At 39.6% G+C, this 19,821-nt stretch overlaps 2 protein-coding genes across 6 annotated transcripts in view; one reads left to right on the top strand and one right to left on the bottom strand.

The window, feature by feature from the left end:
• Positions 1-1,392, bottom strand: part of COG5 (component of oligomeric golgi complex 5) — a 220,621-nt gene extending 219,229 nt beyond the window's left edge. Inside the window, exon 1 of one of the 2 annotated variants that reach the window (XM_072147149.1) lies at positions 1,227-1,392. In XM_072147149.1, coding sequence (XP_072003250.1) covers positions 1,227-1,338 — 112 coding nt within the window. In that variant the 5' untranslated portion in view covers positions 1,339-1,392. The remainder of the gene's footprint in view (positions 1-1,226) is intronic. The other variant, XM_072147148.1, reaches the window with a different exon arrangement.
• On the top strand, positions 1,063-17,951 carry DUS4L (dihydrouridine synthase 4 like). Of its 4 annotated transcripts, none has more exons than XM_072147157.1 (7): positions 1,063-1,419; positions 2,262-2,387; positions 3,722-3,831; positions 6,275-6,392; positions 8,938-9,060; positions 10,343-10,569; positions 16,950-17,951. In XM_072147157.1, exons 2-7 carry the CDS (start codon positions 2,278-2,280, stop codon positions 17,195-17,197), a joined length of 936 nt encoding a protein of 311 aa, XP_072003258.1. In that variant the 5' UTR covers positions 1,063-1,419; positions 2,262-2,277; the 3' UTR covers positions 17,198-17,951. The 4 variants fall into 4 exon arrangements, with proteins under 4 accessions (XP_072003258.1, XP_072003255.1, XP_072003256.1 ...); XM_072147154.1 differs by having other exon boundaries at positions 1,068-1,419; positions 3,710-3,831; XM_072147155.1 differs by having other exon boundaries at positions 1,413-1,458; positions 3,710-3,831.
• The last annotated feature ends 1,870 nt before the right edge of the window (positions 17,952-19,821 follow it).

Raw genomic sequence — 19,821 nt, 5'->3', positions numbered from 1 at the left:
AAAAAACAACTGAAAATTATAAAAGGAATCCACAGGCATATAAAATATTTAGTGGAATAGCCCGTGGAAACAGATCCTTGTGCTGGTGTGACCCCATAGGCCGCACACATTGCACAGGGCTGTACATTCTGCAGCCAATAAACTACAAGTGCAGATAAGCCCAAAGGTTTAAAAAGTTCTAGCAATAAGATTTTCTGACATTACGTCAGTTTTAATGAGATCAGTGACGCTTTTATGATGAATTCATGCACCAGTATTTTAAATCTGCAATGGAGTCTCAGGTATTATTTGTTTTATCTACTATTATGATCTGTTCTGGGATCTCCCCTATCTGCTCTGAATCCAGTATTTGATGGCTGGTATTTATAATTTATGGGGTGGCATTTTGTGCTGTACTGCAGGGACGGGGCCAGCCTGGCGCCACCCTGCAGGCGCGGGGAGACAGGGCCAGCCTGGCGCCACCCTGCAGGCGAGGGGAGACGGGGCCAGCCTGGCGCCACCCTGCAGGCGCGGGGAGACGGGGCCAGCCTGGCGCCACCCTGCAGGCGCGGGGAGACGGGGCCAGCCTGGCGCCACCCTGCAGGCGCGGGGAGACGGGGCCAGCCTGGCGCCACCCTGCAGGCGCGGGGAGACGGGGCCAGCCTGGCGCCACCCTGCAGGCGCGGGGAGACGGGGCCAGTCTGGCGCCACCCTGCAGGCGCGGGGAGACGGGGCCAGCCTGGCGCCACCCTGCAGGCGCGGGGAGATGGGGCCAGCCTGGCGCCACCCTGCAGGCGCGGGGAGACGGGGCCAGCCTGGCGCCACCCTGCAGGCGCGGGGAGACGGGTCAGCCTGGCGCCACCATGCAGACATGGTGACGGGTCAGCCTGGCGCCACGGTTTGGGGACAGGGACTGGGCTGTCTGGCTCCACACAAATCTGTGGATATAGCCACCTGGAACCAACTGCAGGGCTGAAGGTGCCACCCAGCTTCAGAAAGTGGCAGTGACGGCTGCTAAGCAGTGTGAGGTGGTCTGGCTATGTGTACAGTTAGTTACTGGCCACTGCTGGGATGGCTGGTTCTGCAGCATCTGGGTCAGGCAGGCTGCTGGTCACAATATCATGCCATTAACATTAAGTGTCTGCTAGTTATGGCTGATACAAGGTTGCAGCTGCAGAGTATAACATTAGCAGAGGGAATCTAACATGCCGGATGTTCTCTTTTCCCATTCCTCTCTCCACACTCACCGTCCCGTAACATCTCCTTGACTGGCGCCGGTCCTCTCCACAAGTCGGAAGAACTCTTTTTCTCTTCCATGTTGGCTACAGGACTGTCACTGCCAACCAGCAGCAACGTCATCAGTCTGCGCCCGTGACGTCACTGGTAAACAACGCGGTCAGTGGGACGTGCCAGCTGCGTGTTCTTGTGGACGGCTCCCGGGCAAGTAGCGCTGTATTTGTCATCTACGCCTCATGTGTTGTATGTGACAGAGCAGCCACATAGAAATAATAGCGCTTTATCGTTACAGTATAAACTAATTGTCAATGTGTTGATTTTGCCTTCGTAATCCAGATGTCTCTGACAATAGCTTCAGTGCTGATCGGTTAAAGGGAAGCTGCCATGGGGATTACAGGGCTCTTCCTAACTTTTAGAGTTATACCATATCCACAGAGCGTTCCTCTTAAGTGTCACCCCCTGCACCTTATCTCAGGCAAATATGACTTCTTGTTGCTCATAAACTTATTTTGAAACTGCACATAAATTAGGGGATTATAGAAGAAATATTTGATTTTGTACCTAACAGGACTCGAAGTTAAGTGAGTAACACCTCTCTTGAACTATATTGGTGAATTCCCTATTATCACTTCCTTTACTCGGGAGTTCTTCAGTCGCACTGATCTTGTGCATATAATTCCCTTATACAGGCGGTCCCCTACTTATGGACACCCAACTTACAGACGGACCCCTCTGTGACCTCCTGTGAAGCTCTCTGGATGCTTTACTTTACTCCCAGGCTGCAATGACCAGCTGTAAGGTGTCTGTAATTAAGTTTTATTGATAATCCTTGGTCCCATCACAGCAAAAAATTTCTGCTTGCTGGGACAAAATAATATTTTGTCTGGAGCTTAGGTACAGAGTTTCGACTTGCATACAAATTCAACTTAAGTAAAGACCCAAGGAACCTATCTTGTATGTAACCTGGGTACTGCCTGTATTTGATGCAAGGAAAGCAGTTTAACTTCAGATCTGAGACCATTCTGTTTTTTATTTTTATTCTACAGGTTTCCTTCTGCTGCCATGCATCTTCAACAAACAGATGATCGAATAAGTCTTCCACAGAACCCAACAGATTTATTTGACTCCACAAATATAGTTAAGATATGTGCCCCCATGGTTCGATATTCTAAGTAAGTATTACTAATAAGAATTATTAAGAACTATTAAGGTAGATCCGGTAGTAGGTGCCTCTAATGTATGTAAGGATAGCCCTTTTTAGGGCTAATGCTTTAGTTCCCTTTATCTTTTGTAATCTTTACTTGTGATAATATGCTAATTTACCAAAGAGGCTACTGGGGCGTAGGAGGATTAAAGTAGCTACTGGGGCGTGGAGTAGCCGCGCCATGTAGCCTCAGCTCCGGCCACTCCACGCCCCAGTAGCCTGGGTAAATTAGTATATTACCACAATTAAAGATTAAAAATGGTAAAGGGGACTAAAATATCCTTACATACATTAGAGGCACCTACCACTGGATCTACAGTACCTTAATAGGTAGATCCGAGGTGGTAGGTCATTAATCCTGTACATTGTTCTTAAAGTGTCCATTTCTGATGAATATTCTCTATGTTATATGTTTTGTAAACTGGATGGGTTTACTCCCACCTTGTAAAGGAAGTTGTGTAGGCTTGTTTTGTGACAAAGCATTCAGGTATCTTTGATGATGGGAAGTCAAAATAATTCTTGCTCTCTAAAATATTTAGACAGATAACAAACATGGCCAAAATAGGAATACCCAGCTCTTTCTTCCACTAGATCAGTAGTTACAAAAGTCAAACACAACTATTCTAAGTCTACAACCTATTTTATCCCAGGAAAACCTGTCATGACACAGACATCAATATGTAATGAGATAAAATACAAATTTTATTGACATATATTTATGACATAAGCACAAGGTTAAAAAACATTAAATTCATATGAGGTTACAGTGGCAATGCAGACTAAACACCGGCAAACCCGGACAAACTCAGGAGCTAAGGTGACATATGTTATAAAACGGGACTAGATGGTATACAAATGTTATGCACACAATAGGCATCCGTAACATGTGTCGGCACAGCAAAAAATGCTTGTGCCGAATAGAAACAAGTGTTATAACCGATAGTGTGGATTTATAATGTCAAGCTAGCTCTTACCGCTTAAATAAGGTAGAAAAGCTCCGGTGTCCAGGGATGACTGTGTGCCCCAACGCGCGTTTCGGTCCGGCTGAGCCTTCGTGTATTGTAAGTCCCATAATGGTACATAAAAGTTACAGAAATCACATAGCTCACTGTTCTATGCTGTTTCTGTAATTCCTTCTGTTTACCCCTTCAAAGTGGTATGCCATCTTACAATATAGTCACAGGATACAAGTGCGGGAATGTGCTGTGGATATGTTATAAATAGCTAACATGGGGTTTCTGTAGTGTATATAAACAATTTTTTTTTTGTTTTCTTCTTTTTCATTGCTAGATTGTCTTTTAGGAACCTGGTGAGAAAGTATGGATGTGACTTATGCTATACACCAATGATTGTTGCTGCTGACTTTATCAAATCTGCCAAAGCTAGAGACAGTGAATTCACCACAAACCATGGTATGTGTGAGCTTATGTTATCATTACACCATTTATTATTACCTTACATGTATACGATCATCTGGCAGGATCACAACAAAGTGCTTCAATATTCTAGGAGATTTTGCTACAGTGCCTTGCGAATGTATTCAGCCCCCTTGAACTTTTCTACCTTTTGCCACTTTCAGGCTTTAACCTCTTAACGCTCAGCGTCCGATATATCGGACGCTGAGCGCAGTGACTTAGCGCTCAGCGTCCGATATATCGGACGCTGAGCTGATGCCGGTTCAGCTCAAGATCTGAGCCGAACCGGCATCGGGAAAGACGGGGTGCCGGCTGTAACTAATAGCCGGCACCCCAGTGTAACACCCGCGATCGGAGTTGTCTCCGATCGCGGGTGCTTAACCCGTTAAATGCCGCGGTCAGCGCGACCGCGGCATCTAACATGTATCTGGGGGATCTTTCCCCCACGATCGGCCCCCCCGAACCGTTTTCGGGGTGCGCCGATCGTTGCTATAGTAACTCTGGGGTCCGATCTGGACCCCAGAGTTACCTGCAAGAATTGCCAGTAAGATGGCGTCTGTGACGTCATCTTACTGGCACAGTGCCAGCCTATGCAAGTGTATAGGCTGACACTGATAATACTATTGCAGAATATTATCATGAAGAAGCAATCAGATGATTGCTTCTTCATGTCCCATGGTATAAAAGTGAAAAAGTAAAAAAAAAAGTTATTCAATAAAAAAATAAAGTCATAAATCACTAAAAATGCCCCAAACCCCCAAAACATATAAAGAGACATATAACTCAAAAAAAAGTCTAAATCATAACACAAACCCCACATATATAGTATCACCGCGTCCGTAACAACCCGTAGAATAAAAGTAAATCATTATTGAACCCGCACGATAAACGCCGTAAAAAAAAACTGTTATAAACCCTCCAAAAATTATGATTTTTACCTTTTCAATCCCACAAAAAATGCTATAAAATGTGATCAAAAAACCATATGTACTGCGACATGATACTGGTGCAATGTACAACATGTCCCGCAAAAAACAAGCCATCAACCAGCTCCGTAGCCAAAAAGTAACAACGTTATGCCACTTGGAAGACGGCAATACATAAATGATAGATTTTTCCCCACATTAGGGTTTTGTTTGACAAATTTAGTAAAACGTAAGAAAATATATTCATGTTTGGTATCCCCGTAATCGTATCAACCCATAGAATAAAGATAACATGATTATTAGTCTATACGGTGAACACCAAAAAAAAAAGAAGTAAAAAATCCAGTACAGAATTGATGCTTTTCTACTCCTGTCCTCAAAAAACGTTCCTAAATTTTCAACAATAGGTGATACAAACCCCAAAATGGTAACAATGGAAAAAGCATCTCATCCCGCAAAAAAAATGGCATCACATGGCCCCAATAACGAAAAAGCGAAAATTTTATAGCCTTCAAAAGGGGCCAATGAGGAAACTAAAATCCTGGCAGCTGCAGCGCCCTCCTTCCCTTCTGCACCTCGCTGTGCCCCCATAACACAAGTCACAGCCACATGTGGGGGGTCTTTGTACTCAGGAGAAATTGCAGAACAAATTGTATGGTGGGTTTTCTCTTTTTATCTTTTGGAAATGTGTAGATTTTAGGGCTAAATGAACGTATAAGGGAACAATATGACCATTCTAAATTTCACCTCCATTTTGATTCAATTACTATGAAGATCTCAAGGGGTTAACAATCTTCGTAAAAGCTGTTTCTGATAGCTTGAGGGGTGCAGATTTGAAAATGGGTTGGTTATATAGGGGGTTTTGATGCTAAATATGTAAAATTTCATTCCAAACTGCATTTATCCCCAAAATAGTCAATTCTGAAAATCCGGAAAAGCGATATTCTATTTGCAAGCCGCGTGACATCAAAATAAATTATTCAGACATTTCAGAAATTATGAAAATGTAAAGTAGACAAATGGGAAATGTTATTCAGCAACTTATTTAGGTGGTAAATCGATCTGCCTGAAAACGCAATGATTTTGAATTTCGAAAATGGCAAATTTTTCCAAAAATTTATCATATTTTCTTTTTTTTTGTAAATAAATGCAAAACTTATCAGCCAAAATTTACCACTAAAATGAAGTACAACATGTGGGGAAAAAACAATCTCAGAATCGCTTTGATAAGTAACAGTGTTCAAAAGTTATAACCGTATAAAGAGACGCAAGTCAGAATCCAAAAAATCGGGCTGAGCCTTAAGCTACAAAATGGCTGTGTCCTTAAGGGGTTAAATATAGATAAACAACAAGATATAAAATTGTAATTTTGGGGGATGAATCAACAACAAGTGGGACACAATTGTGAAGTGGAATGGAATTTATTGGATATTTTAATCTTCTGCATTGGATATTTTAAACTTCTGTAAAAAAAAAACTTTTCAATAATATTCTTATCTAATGTGTTTCTTTAGAAGATCAGCCCCTTGTTGTGCAGTTTGCTGCCAAAGATGCCCATGTTTTAGCTGATGCAGCTCTGCTTGTCTGCCCCTTTGCTGGTGGTATTGATCTGAATTGTGGTTGTCCTCAGAGGTAAGCAAAGAGTAACCTGTAAACTTTCTTCAGCTTGTCACATCAATAACATTTATTTGACACCTTGTTTTATTGACAGTCATTTTACTCATAAAACTTTATACAACATTGTTTCTAATCCATACTGGTGTTTTCTATAATATTTCCAGATGTAAGTCATTTTGGGGTAACATTTTGTTTTTAGCTGTATGCATAAAGGATAAGTAATTTACTGACGGAGAATATATACCTTTTTTTTATATCCAAAATATGATTTAAAAAATTACATGGGCCAATGGGTGAAAAAAAATCCAAAAATTGTGAAAATATTACATAAAATCATTCCCTAAAGTGGTGTACGGTCATAGAAGCCGGGAAACTGGGGTGGAGGGGGAGATTCATGTAGGGAGAAGGCATAATGAATCTCCTGCAATTTGTGGAGTTCTGAATGCTATGACTGATTTCACAACGAGAATATGACAGTGGTAAAATAGCTGCCTACTTTCATTCTAGTAAGCCTAGAAATCCTTTTTGAAGTTGGCTTATGATATTGAGAGATTCTTATATATTCACATACCCTCAGAGTAATTTAATGCTTTGATATTAATATAGAAGTCGTGTCACTTTGGATTACTTTACATGCATGGCACATGGAAATCAACATACTGGAAATTAATAGTTTGGATCCAAATGGTTCAGTAATTCACCAACACTGTGTACATTGCGGTTCTGGATTATTTAATACCACCAGCCTTAAGCTTAGCATCTTTCCATAGACTGTTAACCATTAACTATAATATTAGCCTATAGCAATGTTTTCTGTATACCATACCACATATTACCAGTCCAAGCTAAGCAGCAAGAGTCAAATAACAGAAAAGGGCACCGTGTCTCTTTTCATTTTTGTCTTTTTGCTATAAACTTAGATAGAATGCTAGATATATTCCATGAATTGTATGGGAGGGATTCGCTCTGCAGTATGATATGGTAGCAGACCAGAATTGCTTTAAAACTGTAGCAAAATAAATTCCCATGGTTTTATATGTAGTTTTGCTGCAGTATGGCTCTGGGGCTGCTTGCCCTTGCAATATTATTACTACCCAACGTCAATGCATACTGTTAGTCTATGAAACATATGGAGAGTATAACGATCATGCTCTTCTGTATTTAAATGGGATAATCAAGAATTACCGTTGATGACCTGTCTGAGCCCTGCACCAGTCAGCGTTTTGACTTAGCATGAGAGAGCTTGAAGCAGTTGGCTCCATCCTTTGTGTAGTGGCTGGCAATGTGTAGCCATACTGTTGTCCTGCTGCCAGAGGGTCACATGACTGACTTGCAGCTTCTGGGAGACTATACCAGGGTAAATACTACTTGGTTGACCCTATTAGGGTTTTGTATTTTCCCTGGTTAAGTTTTATTGTGGAAAACCCTTTAATTTATATTCCAGGGTTATAGCTGGACTTGGAGCATTGTGGTGTGTGAAATAAAGGGGCTAAATGTTGTACTGCTCATAACTACCGGTAAATATTTTTGGGTTTTGGAACAAATTGTCTGTATTTCAAATATTGGGAAAACTTTCTTTGCCATATGAACAGAAATTTTGCTTGTAATGCAAGGTATTCAGTGATTAACTTTGAAATACAGGCGATTTGGATTACAAATTATGGGACAAATTATGCTTGTATTCTTGTTTTGTTGAATATGCTAGTAGACTGCCTTTAACATGTGGCAGAGACCAAGTTTCTGCAATTAAAATTAGCTGTTGTGTTTTGACCATTTTTGGACGCGACTAGATAAATAGCATTCATACAGTTCTGTAAGCTAAAAAGTAGAAAAATATGTTAATTGAAAGGTGAGGAGGAGAAAATTGAAAAGGGAAAAAAGGGTCAGATTGCCCAAACCAACAGCAAGCTGTTAAATCTGATGTCTCTTGGGGGTATCTAGTTCATCTATCTATGGAGTCTGTAACAGTAACTTAAAGCAGTTGGCAATAGGTGGCACTAGAGATACATTTTCACTTCATTAGGAGACCCAATCTAGAAAAATAATGAAAGTCCTCAAATCATTGGTGCCTATTTATTCACTTATTAAGTAAGATTATGTCATTTGCAATCTTTCAATACTACTCAGGTCTCTTTTTGTCTTAACACAGTCCCAATTTACAAATGCTGTCTTCTGAAATGTAGCATCCTATCATGATAATCACCATAGACAAGTCATTAAAGGGAGTGTCCAAATAACCTATAAGTACATTTTAATGTAATAAAGATTGTTCATGTATTCAAATGCAAAGCATCCATCATACTAAAGGATTTTCAATGAGTGCTGTGTACGAGATTGCGACAGCAGCAATGTCACTACCTCTGTCTACTGGGCATTAGTATACTTGGGTCAGCTATTAACCAGTACTGTGAAGTTCTGGCACCATGAATGTTGATATCAACCGATCAGTAGACTGCATCGTGGACCAAATTCTTCAGCACGTAAAAAAGCCAGGTTTATAAATTAGTCTTAGACCTTTGTGCGATATGCGTTAACAATGGACTTTGTTTTTCTTAAAAAGATGGGCAATGTCTGAAGGTTACGGAGCCTGCTTAATAAACCAGCCACAGCTAGTCAGTGATATGGTGAAACAAGTACGCAGCCGTGTTGAGAATCAAAAATTTGCTGTCTCTATTAAAATAAGGTGGGTTTCATCATTGCTATTTTACATATGTTAATGTGAAAGCTAGACCTCAACAATGGTGGAATACCATGATAAACTTAAAATTGCCTTATGTTTTTATTACTTGTGAATTCAGTAAGACATTAAAGGGACATTCTCATTTCAGCAAATTAATGTTATTGTTTGCATAATGAAAAATTATACATTTTTCTGTATTAATTCCTTATGGTTTTCTAGATCTCTGCTTGCTGTCCTTCTAAAAAAAGCTTCTATGTTTACTTTCAGTGTACAGAAATCTGTCCATGGTCACACGGGCGCACAGCTCATTAGTATCACAGAGAGTAATCAGAGCTGTGTGATATAACGAGCCATGCACCTGTGTGACCATGGACAGATTTCTCTCCACTAGAAGTAAACATAGAAGATTTCTATAGAATGACAGCAAGTAGAGATGTAGAACGCCATGAGCAGTTGATACAGGAAGTATATTGGAAAATTGTATCACTTATCATTATACAAACAATAACATTTATTTGCTGAATGGGAATCCCCCTTTAAGCTTAGCACAAACTAGTATGTAAGTTTACCATAGATGAGTCTATGCAGCTTTAATCTCTTTGGTGGAAACCTCCTGCCCTAGCCAAACTGTGGCAGTGTCTCACTAAACAAAGAAGCACTTGAAGGTCAATGACAGTATCTATAAAAGCTATTTTTAGTAAATATTTTTTCTCTTTGCATCACTCATGGTAATCTTTTTTTTTTTTTTTTTTGTTTATTCTTTAAATGTCAGTGTAGTTGTGTGTCAGGGCATGTTTTTCTGGGATACATAACATTTTTTCTATAGTGTCTATTAAGTTGATGAAAATTGACTAAATTGTATCAAAGTGCCTTTGGGGTTTAGGGAAAACCCCCTGAGGGAACAGAAGAGAAAAAGAAACATAGAAAAAAGCAATACTTTCCTTTCCATGGAGCTCCTTTACAGCTCCTGTGTGCAGCTTGGGATGTCCAGTGCTGCCTCATTATGCTGCATATAAATAGCCTTTTCCCCTGAATAACTGAAGTCACTTTATTAATGTATAGTATATACTATGTGGCAGTATTTGAGAAGGACTTTCCATGTGTAAGATACCGAGACAAAATCTGCCAACATGCTCTTAAACATGTGAAAATACTTTAATGGATAATGATCTGCATTGTTGTAAAACAATGGATATTTATTTCATCTGTTTTATGTATTCAAAATACAATTCTTATCATAAGGACTCCATATATTTGAATTTTTTTGTCATATGTATCTATATAGGATCCATGCCGACATTACTAAAACAGTTGATCTGTGCCAGAAAGCAGAGGCAGCTGGTGTTTCCTGGATTACTGTGCATGGAAGACTGACTGAAGAAAGACATCAGCCTGTGCACTATGATGCAATAAAAGTCATTAAGGATAGCTTATCAGTACCGATTGTGGCTAATGGAGATATCAGAAGTTTAAAAGAAGCTGAGACAGTTCATCAGATCACAGGAGCGGATGGTAAATTGCTGCTGAATGTGAATTGATTGCACGTGTCGCAGTATAACACTACTCATTTTATATAGCTACATATAAAATTGTGTGCATTCATGGGCTGCGGTTCATGGACTTGCGGTTGGACCTCACAAGCTGGTAACAGTAGAAAAGACTGCCCAAGCTGCAGTCATTGTTTGAGCCCATTGATAAACATGTCACTGTGTGCTATCTGTTGAAACAACAGATGGCACATGGTCCTATACAATGGTTGTGTGCAGGGGACTAAGGGTGTTATCTGAATTGCTTCCTCAAAGAGTTTTGAGCAACTTGAGTTAAAGGGGTATTCCCACGAAGACAGGATTTTTGAATATACTCAGAATATTGTCCTGGGATCAGACTGTAAATCTTCTGATTATGGTCAGGTTTGAATTTGGATTTTTGAATATACTCAGAATAACAAAATATCACATTCTAAAATTCACTTTTATTAACAAAAATTCAGCATTTCACAGATATAATTCCAACCTGTCTCTATATGTCCTGGTGTATACAATTTCTTTTGTCCTGGGATCAGACTGTAAATCTTCTGATTATGGTCAGGTTTGGAAGATTCTACTCACGAATAGCTTCTCCTCTCTGCTGCCAGCCCGCCCCCTCCATTACAAGACAAGCTCACACACTGACACTTCCTGTCAGCAAGCAGCAGCATTCACAGACTTGCTCTACAAGCTACAGATAAGATAAGGCCTTTATCCAGGGGAGGGTGGCATTCTGTGTGTGCTTTAGCTCAGATGTAGCAGGGCTGACAGTGGTTGTTATAGCTCAGATGTAGCAGAGCTGACAGTGGTTGTTATAGCTCAGATGTAGCAGAGATGAAGTGTGTCATTGTGTGTTATATGCATCTCATGGATCTCATATCTGATCTGTCTCTTCTCTCTTTTTCTACGTATAAGATACTAGTGAATGTTCAGAAGCTAAATGAAAGTGCAGATAAACTTGTACCTTGATAATCTAAGCACATTGTCTAAACACAGCATTTTGCAGCACTAGAGGGATCATGAAGTGTCTGTTTAGAGAGTCCCCGCCCGCACTCTGGAATTTTACAATGACCATCACTGAGTTATAGGAGCTAAAACATCAATAAAACCATAAGGGGGTTAAAATTTACCTTTGTTGTGTAAACATCACTAGGGGGTTGAAATTTGAGAATTTTTTTTCATGGGCAAACCCCTTTAAAGTAAACAAACACTTCACCCTTCTATTTCAGTACTGCTTTGAACCATACGTCACCTGACAACGACCAAGAAGGAGCTGCAAAAGCCTGCATGTTGTTGGTGCTTGAACATAGGGGGTCAGGTAATTTCATGTTATTCGGGTTTATCTTACTCACAGAGCTACACTAAAGGAAATCTACCACTTCCTTTATAGTAGATTAACCATTAATGCTGCTTGGTAGAATGGAAATAGATATTCATTAGGGGATCTGTTCCTTTGCTTATAAAAATAACTTTATCTTTTGAGAAATTAATTGCAAATGCTTCAGGAGCACTGCTTCCTGCTCCTTTTCTTGCCTCCTCCCTCTATCTGCCAGAAATCTTGGCAGCTCAGAGCTATTACTGCGGGCTGGCGCAAAATTTCTGACAGTTAGCACTCTGAGCCTGAAGGGGCTCTGATGATGCTTCCTGGAGCACTTGCAATTAATTTACATAAAAATAAAGTTATTTTTATAAGTAAAGGAGCAGACATACCCTTCATCATTAATGGTTAAGCTTCCACCAAGGAGGTGGTAGATTTCCTTTGATGTAGCTCTGCAAGTAAGATAAAAGTACCTGACCCCTACATTTAATCACCAACTAATTCCAGGCGATTGCAGCTCCCACTTTGTTGTTGCCAGGAAATTTTGTTGCGTTTTTGGCCACCGCAATATTTACTATTTTAACATGTAAGAATAAAACTTGTAGCAGTCCTGCACATCATCTCCCTCAAGCACGTAATGCCCCACTTCTGGAAGGACCAGATGGGACATTGTGCCAGGCCAAAAGATCAAGAATTGGATCTGTTATAGAGCCAGGCTACTGGATGCCAAAAAAAAGTATAAAATTCAGTCGCAGTCATCACAGGTCTCCTCTCCACTCCATCTACCTATCATGGCATATGATATATTGGAATTCGGTTTCCTCTTTTCATGGTCAACTATATTTTCTTAGTATTGCTCCCATCCTCCTCTCAATCTCTACAGTAAAATAATCTCTCTTAAGAAAAGGAGAAAGAGAATGAAATTGAAAAAGAAACCCCACAAAAAAAAAAAGGAAGATATCTTATAAGAAAAGCTTATGAAGGGACTGTCTGGACAGGATTGTAAAGGAAGAACAACCCACTGTCTTTAACAAATTACATTTATAAGAGATAAAATAAGATCTTCCAAAGATCCAGACGCTGAACCTCCTCTCAAGCTAGATGGGTCCCTCCTTTTGAATCAGACTTAGATTCTGAATAGCCTCTCTTGTTCCTATCTTACAACTTGGATTTAGATCATTCAGAGCCTTTTATTCACTCTCAGGCACAAAATGATCCAAAGTATTTGTTTTCTAATGATGATCTTGATGGATTGCTTAAGAGATATTTTAAATTTGGAAGATGATGTCGAGGAGTGTTCAGAGGGTTTAGGAGACAAAAGGAAGAGAGTTTTCCCTATTATTGAAAATCGTAAGGGTCTGGTCTCAGATAAATGGAAGGATCCAGAGACGACTTTACCCTTCTAAAGAGTTCAAGAGTAGGCTATTGTTTAATCCTGAGGAGACAAGAATCTGGGACAACATCCCATCCTAAAGATAGATATACCCATCACTACAGTTGTTAAAAGACTGACATACCCTTTGAAGATTCCACCCAGTTAAAGGACGCTATGGATCGAAAGTCAGATTATCTGCTGAACAAAGCTTGGGAAACTAATGTTACAGCAACCTTGGTAGCCTGCACGTTTCTTTATTGGTTGGGAGAACTGGGGGATAATCTCAGAGGGAACACCTTGTGAAATCATCCTCTATTACAATCAGAAATGGCTTTTCTGGCAGATGTTTCTGGGGAAAGAATTTGGTTTGTAGCCAGGGAAGGGCAAACAGCCCTGGCTTTGGAACTCCAAAAAAAACAAGCCTTTTATGTTAAGCTGTTCCAATTGTCTGGGGAAAAAAACAATCTTCCCCAGAGTGGGGGGAAGATTGAAGAACTTGCTCCCCCAGTAGAAGACCATAACCAACAACAGGTGGGTGATTTCTATCGCTCTAGATGGTTATCAAATAAAATTTGTTTTCTCCTCCTAATCACTTAATAGTCCCATTTATTGCCCAGAACTCTATGCACCATGGATTTCAAAGATGCCTATTATCATATACCAATTCACCAGGAATCTCAAGACTTTTTACGTACTCCAAGCCCTATCCATTTGATGACCTTATATTACGGTTTTAAAGGATTGGAAGGAAGTTTCCATCAAGCTTAAAAATTATTCTAGATTTGTCTCTAACTTTCACATGAACCAAGAGATTATCTTGCTGTCCTTCTGTAGTCTACCAAGTCCTGGCATCTCTTGGATTTAAACCGAATAGTCTTTAAATACCTGGACGTTTCAAGTTTTTGGAGGAAAGGCTCTACCTTGTTTGCTCAATTTACAGGGAAGAACAAAGGGAAGAAAGCTTACAAATCAACCATTGCCCGCTGGATTATTGGGACTATCAAAGAATGTTATTGTCTTAAGGACATTCCTCTTTCTCAGTCCGTTAAGGGACTGAGGGAGTCCCTCCACCATAGCCATGTTTACATCCTGGGTAGAGAGAGGAGGGGCCTCTAGTGATCAAATGTGCAGATCAGCTCCCTATAGTAGTAATTTAACTTTTAGGTCCATCACAATTCCCTCCCTGTACATTTTTCAGTTTTTTGCCTATTTATGTGAAACTAGCATACTAATAAAATTCAGTCACATCCTTTACTTGGAAAAGGCACTGGTGGGAAGTTGAAGGAGGGGCCTTTTAAACTCTTAAGTTTCCTGTCCCCACAAGGGAAGGGGGAAGCAACCTCTGGGGGGCCGTCATGGTGGGCTTATATAAAACAAATTACCGCTATTCAAAGTAAGCAGATTTATATATTCCACAATGCCAATAAGAAGTTAAACTCCCAAAAATGCTAAAACAAAAACCCTACAATATTTGGTTGCAGTCCACAAATGTGTTTAAAAATGCACAAAGTAAAAAGCTCATATAATTTTTTTTTTAGTAATGTATACAAAATTTACTTTCTAATTAATACACACAACCACCATCATGCAACTTTGCAGAAAACTTTGATGCAAAAATTACATGAAATTTCCACTAAAATGTATATAAATCCAGACTACTTGTATAAATGAAATGTACTTTCCTTAAAAAAAGTGAGATATGAGGAGTTCATACATGCCCCACATGTGTATATTGACCGAAATATGCAGTTAAGGGAAAGTAAAATCCACAGGGTGTGCCAATCAATTTTTGCAGAAAATTGCACTAGGTGCCAGGGATTAAGAAATGTTAAAGTGACATTTACATAAAAATTGCACCCGAAATTGTTGCTTTAAACGTGGGTAGCTCCTGATCCCTCGCACCTAGAAACGCATATTTTATTCATATGAAAGAGGAGATTCTCTTCTTTTAGATTATAGGTGTCAGGGATCCATAGCTCCAGGAATACAGGACAAATGTCCTAGAGATGACACTCTGTGAGGACATATGAGAGGGAAAAGGGAAAGTGTGTGCATTTGAATTCACCTTCAATATATGAATATGATAGCATACTTTCTGAAGAATTTATACAGGACATGATAAACAGCTACCTATTAGTCAACCAAAGGTGAACCACTTTCATCTTCTTTGTGTAATTATCTGTGACTTTGTAACTTGTAATCAACTATGTGTTGTATCACCTAAAGCAAACCTGTGACCATGAAGATTAACTCCTATCTGCTAGTAGCATATTTATAGAGCTGGATAAGCTCAAAAGATCTATAGTTTTGCTTTAAGAGATTACATGTTGCTTCTATTTTATTAATTTATATTAATTCTATGCTCAGACTTCTATTCATGGGTATGGACCTATCAGTAATTTACAGTTCTCCACAAATGTGCATATAGGGTCATAGTTATAAGGGGGTCCACAGACCTCTTTTACTACACTTTGATCTCTGATATTTGCCTGCCATGCCCCCTTCCCTTATTCAAAATGTTATGCTTAAAGGGGTATTCCAGGTATAAGCATATTCATATAAAAATGGATTCTTTAAAATATAAGCTAATAGGTAATTAGTTGCATTTAAAATGTTGCTTCCCTTAGCAGAAAAATGAAGCAGAAGATGGCCACTGGTCACATGTCATGTGATTATCACTCTGTTTGCCTGTAGTCAGTTGGTTTCCGTGCATCCAATATGGCCAGTGTTATGATGAGATGTCATGTCAGTGAGGTAATGTGCAGTGATGGCAGTAACACATATCATTACTATGGTAACAGAGCAGGAAAGTCTGTTACATCATCACTGGGAGCAGAGGATGAGAGGGAGGATCTGTTACTAAAGGATAATGGGACTTGTAGTTTCCAGAGGTGGCCATCTTGGTGATAACTCTGCCTAACTTAGCTCATAACAATTTGTGAATCATAAAATCAAACTATTTAAGCTTCATTTTGTGACTAATGACATTGAGTTTAGTTATATTCATTTGTTGATAGCATTATGGGTGGAAAAACCCCTTTAAAGTAGTGGTAAAGTCAAGGAACAAAAGCTGTGATGTCAGTATGGAAAAGAATATGGACATATTAACTGGTGTCAAAACAAAATTATAGAGGTGGCTACCATACAGAGCCCAGCTGCTGCATCTAAATTGCCCTGTTAAAAATAAAGTCATAGTGAAGGAGAACATGTCAATTTACTGGGTGTATAACGTTAAAACTGTAATAGTTCACATAGGAAAATGTCTAAAAATTATATTTTAAGAATAACGCAAACAGAGTACAGTATTCTGCAAGGTTTGACTGGTAACATGAAGTTAAATTGTACTCTGACTACACTATTGTACCATTGACTACCTATAGAATCTGTGTAGACTAATGTAGGTAAAAAGACAATCAGTGGTGTGACAGGAAATAATTTGTTTAGCTAGGTCATAGAATTCTCAATAATATTAAGTTATTTAGAAAATACCCCACTTTGCAGTGTTATACATGGGTGGCATTACGAAACTCACTCTCCTTGAGATAAATCCCGGATCCTCCTTTGTCTTATTTTTTTGAAAAATTTGGTGGTTATCCAACTGAAATTGTTTGAAAACATTATTACCGACATGTTTAAAAAGAGAAAAAAAGATATACCTCTTTCATCTCTACAGGTATAATGGCAGCAAGGGGCCTCTTGGCAAACCCAGCCATGTTTGCAGGATATGAGGAAACACCCATGTCTTGTATTAAAGACTGGGTTGACATTGCACTGGAGCATGGAACACCATACACATGTTTTCATCATCACCTGATGTACATGATGGAGAAAATAACCTCAAAGCAAGAAAAAAGGGTTTTTAATGTCTTGTCTAGTACCTCTGCAGTTATAGAATATTTAAGAGACTCCTATGCAATGTGAAGTCCTATTTTAATGAAAGCTTCTTTCAGATGTGATGGAGTAATAAAGTTGCATGAATCGCCACTTTTGCCATGAAAATAAACTGACTCCATTTTAAGTGAGTGATGTTTGTCTGGTTGCCATGATGTCTGTTGTATAATGTACCTGGCACTGTGTTAATGCATTTTTCTGTGATAGCTGCAACACGCACGAAAAGGATTTTGTAATTCATAGATATTATGGGGGTGTTTATTAAGACTGACAATTTGAACCCAGTCTTATATTTTCCCTGTGTCAGTGGAATTCATGCCGGATCCATTAAGACTCTCCGGTCTCTATTGTAACGGCTGGTGGATAAGTACTCTGATATGTTTTAAAAACTCCATTTAAGGTATACTTGCAATTTAATTTCGCTCCCATGAAGCTGCAGCTTTTACAATGCTTGGGTTTTAATGTTCTGCTTAATATTGGCAGCATCTTGGCTGTTTTGTTCATAGTTTTTATTTGCCTGTATAAATGTAATATACATGTTAGTATTTTTTGGATCAGCCTTTTATAATAATTTATCTATAGTGATTCTTACTGTGAACCATTTACCTAAGTGTTCAGACTTCATTATCTATCTTAGATTTGTTATCATTCCACGAGAGTTTAAATGTTTGCTATTTTTATACCGCTATCTACTTTTATTTGAATTGTTTTATATTTTATTAACTAAAGATATGTTGTAATTATTTTTGCAATAAAATAAGTTCTACACTTTTCTCCACTTTAATTTGCATGTTGTTGGATTATTGTCTTGCCCAACACTCACTTTTCTCTGTATACCACTAGAGGGCTAACATTACACCCTTCTGAGGCTTTATTCACTTGTTCACAAAACCTACCTCTGCCCTTAACCTAACTTTATAGGAACAGTACACATGTTTTGTATATATGTGCATTTTCACATTTAGGAGACATGTTGACACTGCTATGATTTGTTACTTTTGACTATAAATAAAGGAATTCTTATTATGTGCTCACGCACTTCAATACCACAGTGCCTCTGTTTATGTGGATGCAAAGGATTAGTCATATTAAACAAATCAGGCACAGTAAATCTTTGTAGTGGGTAAGGATGTGAAAAAGTGACACATATCAAAATATGCTGCAGTTTATACATATAGATCCACAGATTAAAAATGTGAATTACAAAATGTAAAAATTTTGTAGAACACTTTCAGATACTCATGCTAATTTTCTTCATTATCTTTCAAACCATATTTAACTGGCAGCCTACCTTTCCAGTTTTCATTGACTTTGCATAAATGGTGAACCGTTCCAAAGTGACTGTAACCATCCAGCAGCAGGTTGTACAGATGAAGGCCAAAGGGTTGACCCTATCAGACATAGTATGACAAGTTGGTTGTTCCAAGCCTGTGATTTCTACAATGTTTCATCTTTACAACAACACAAACTCATTCAAGTCACCCAAGAAGACTAGTCGAACTTGAAAGACAAGTGTAACAGAGAACAGGATAATGCAGAGAATCTCTGTGGATAATAGTTTCAACACTGCAGCTGGAATTACTTGCCAGTTCAACACTGAAAAGGGTAAGGATCTGTCTCAACATACGGTGGCTCAACATTTAAGAGCATTTGGACCCAAAGCCCATTCTGCAGTGACCAAACCTCTCAGCAGAAAGAATCAAAAGGCTAGTTCCACCTGCTGAGGAGCATGTTTTGTGGACAGAGGAGTGGTCCACAGTTCATTTTAGTGATGAAAGTAAGTTTAATTTTTTTGAGTTTTGGAAACAGTATGTCCCCTCGGCTTATACATGAGTCAATACTACTGGGGGAGTCTAAAAAATACTTAAAAAATAATAAATTTACATACTCACCCTCCGATGTGCAGCGCTGCTCCCCTGATGTCTGCGCGGGTCCTCTTCTGGCTTCCGTGCCTGTCTTCTTTCTTCTCTAACATCGTGCTGGGCACCGCCATGTTTTTCTCCCGGGCGGCTCCTAGTATGACGTCAGCAGTGCTAGGGGCCGGCCTGGAGAGAGCGATGGCAGCGCCAGCACGATGTTAGAGAAGACAGAAGACGGGCGTGGAAGCCAGAAGACACGGACATTGGGGGAGCAGCGCTGCACATCAGGGCCACCAGAGGGTGAGTATATAAGTTTATTTTTTTTAATGCTGGGAAGGCTGTATTCTACTGGGGGTAAGCTGTATACTACTGGGAGCAGCCTGGGGTGGCTGTATACTACTGGGGGCAGGCTGGGGTGGCTGTATACTACAGGGGGCAGGCTGGGGTGGCTGTATACTACAGGGGCAGGCTGGGGTGGCTGTATACTATAGGGGGCTGGCTGGCTATATACTGGGGGGGGGGGTCCGTGACGAATGCATTTCGCACCCTCAGCTTATACTCGAGTCAATAAGTTTTCCCAGTTTTTGGTGGTAAAATTAGGGGTCTCGGCTTATACTCGGGTCGGCTTATACTCGAGTATATACGGTAACCCAAAGTTGTAAAGAAGTCAGCAAAAGATGGTAAAGGATGTGACAGGGCTTGGGGAATGTTTTCTGTAGCAGGAGTTGGACCTCTGATACACACTTGTACTCACTCTTTCATGTAGCTGTATAAAAACCTTTTTATACAACATGT

Source organism: Engystomops pustulosus, chromosome 4, assembly GCF_040894005.1.
Source record: "Engystomops pustulosus chromosome 4, aEngPut4.maternal, whole genome shotgun sequence".
NCBI classification, from domain to species: domain Eukaryota; kingdom Metazoa; phylum Chordata; class Amphibia; order Anura; family Leptodactylidae; genus Engystomops; species Engystomops pustulosus.
This window is presented reverse-complemented; position numbering and strand designations above follow the sequence as displayed.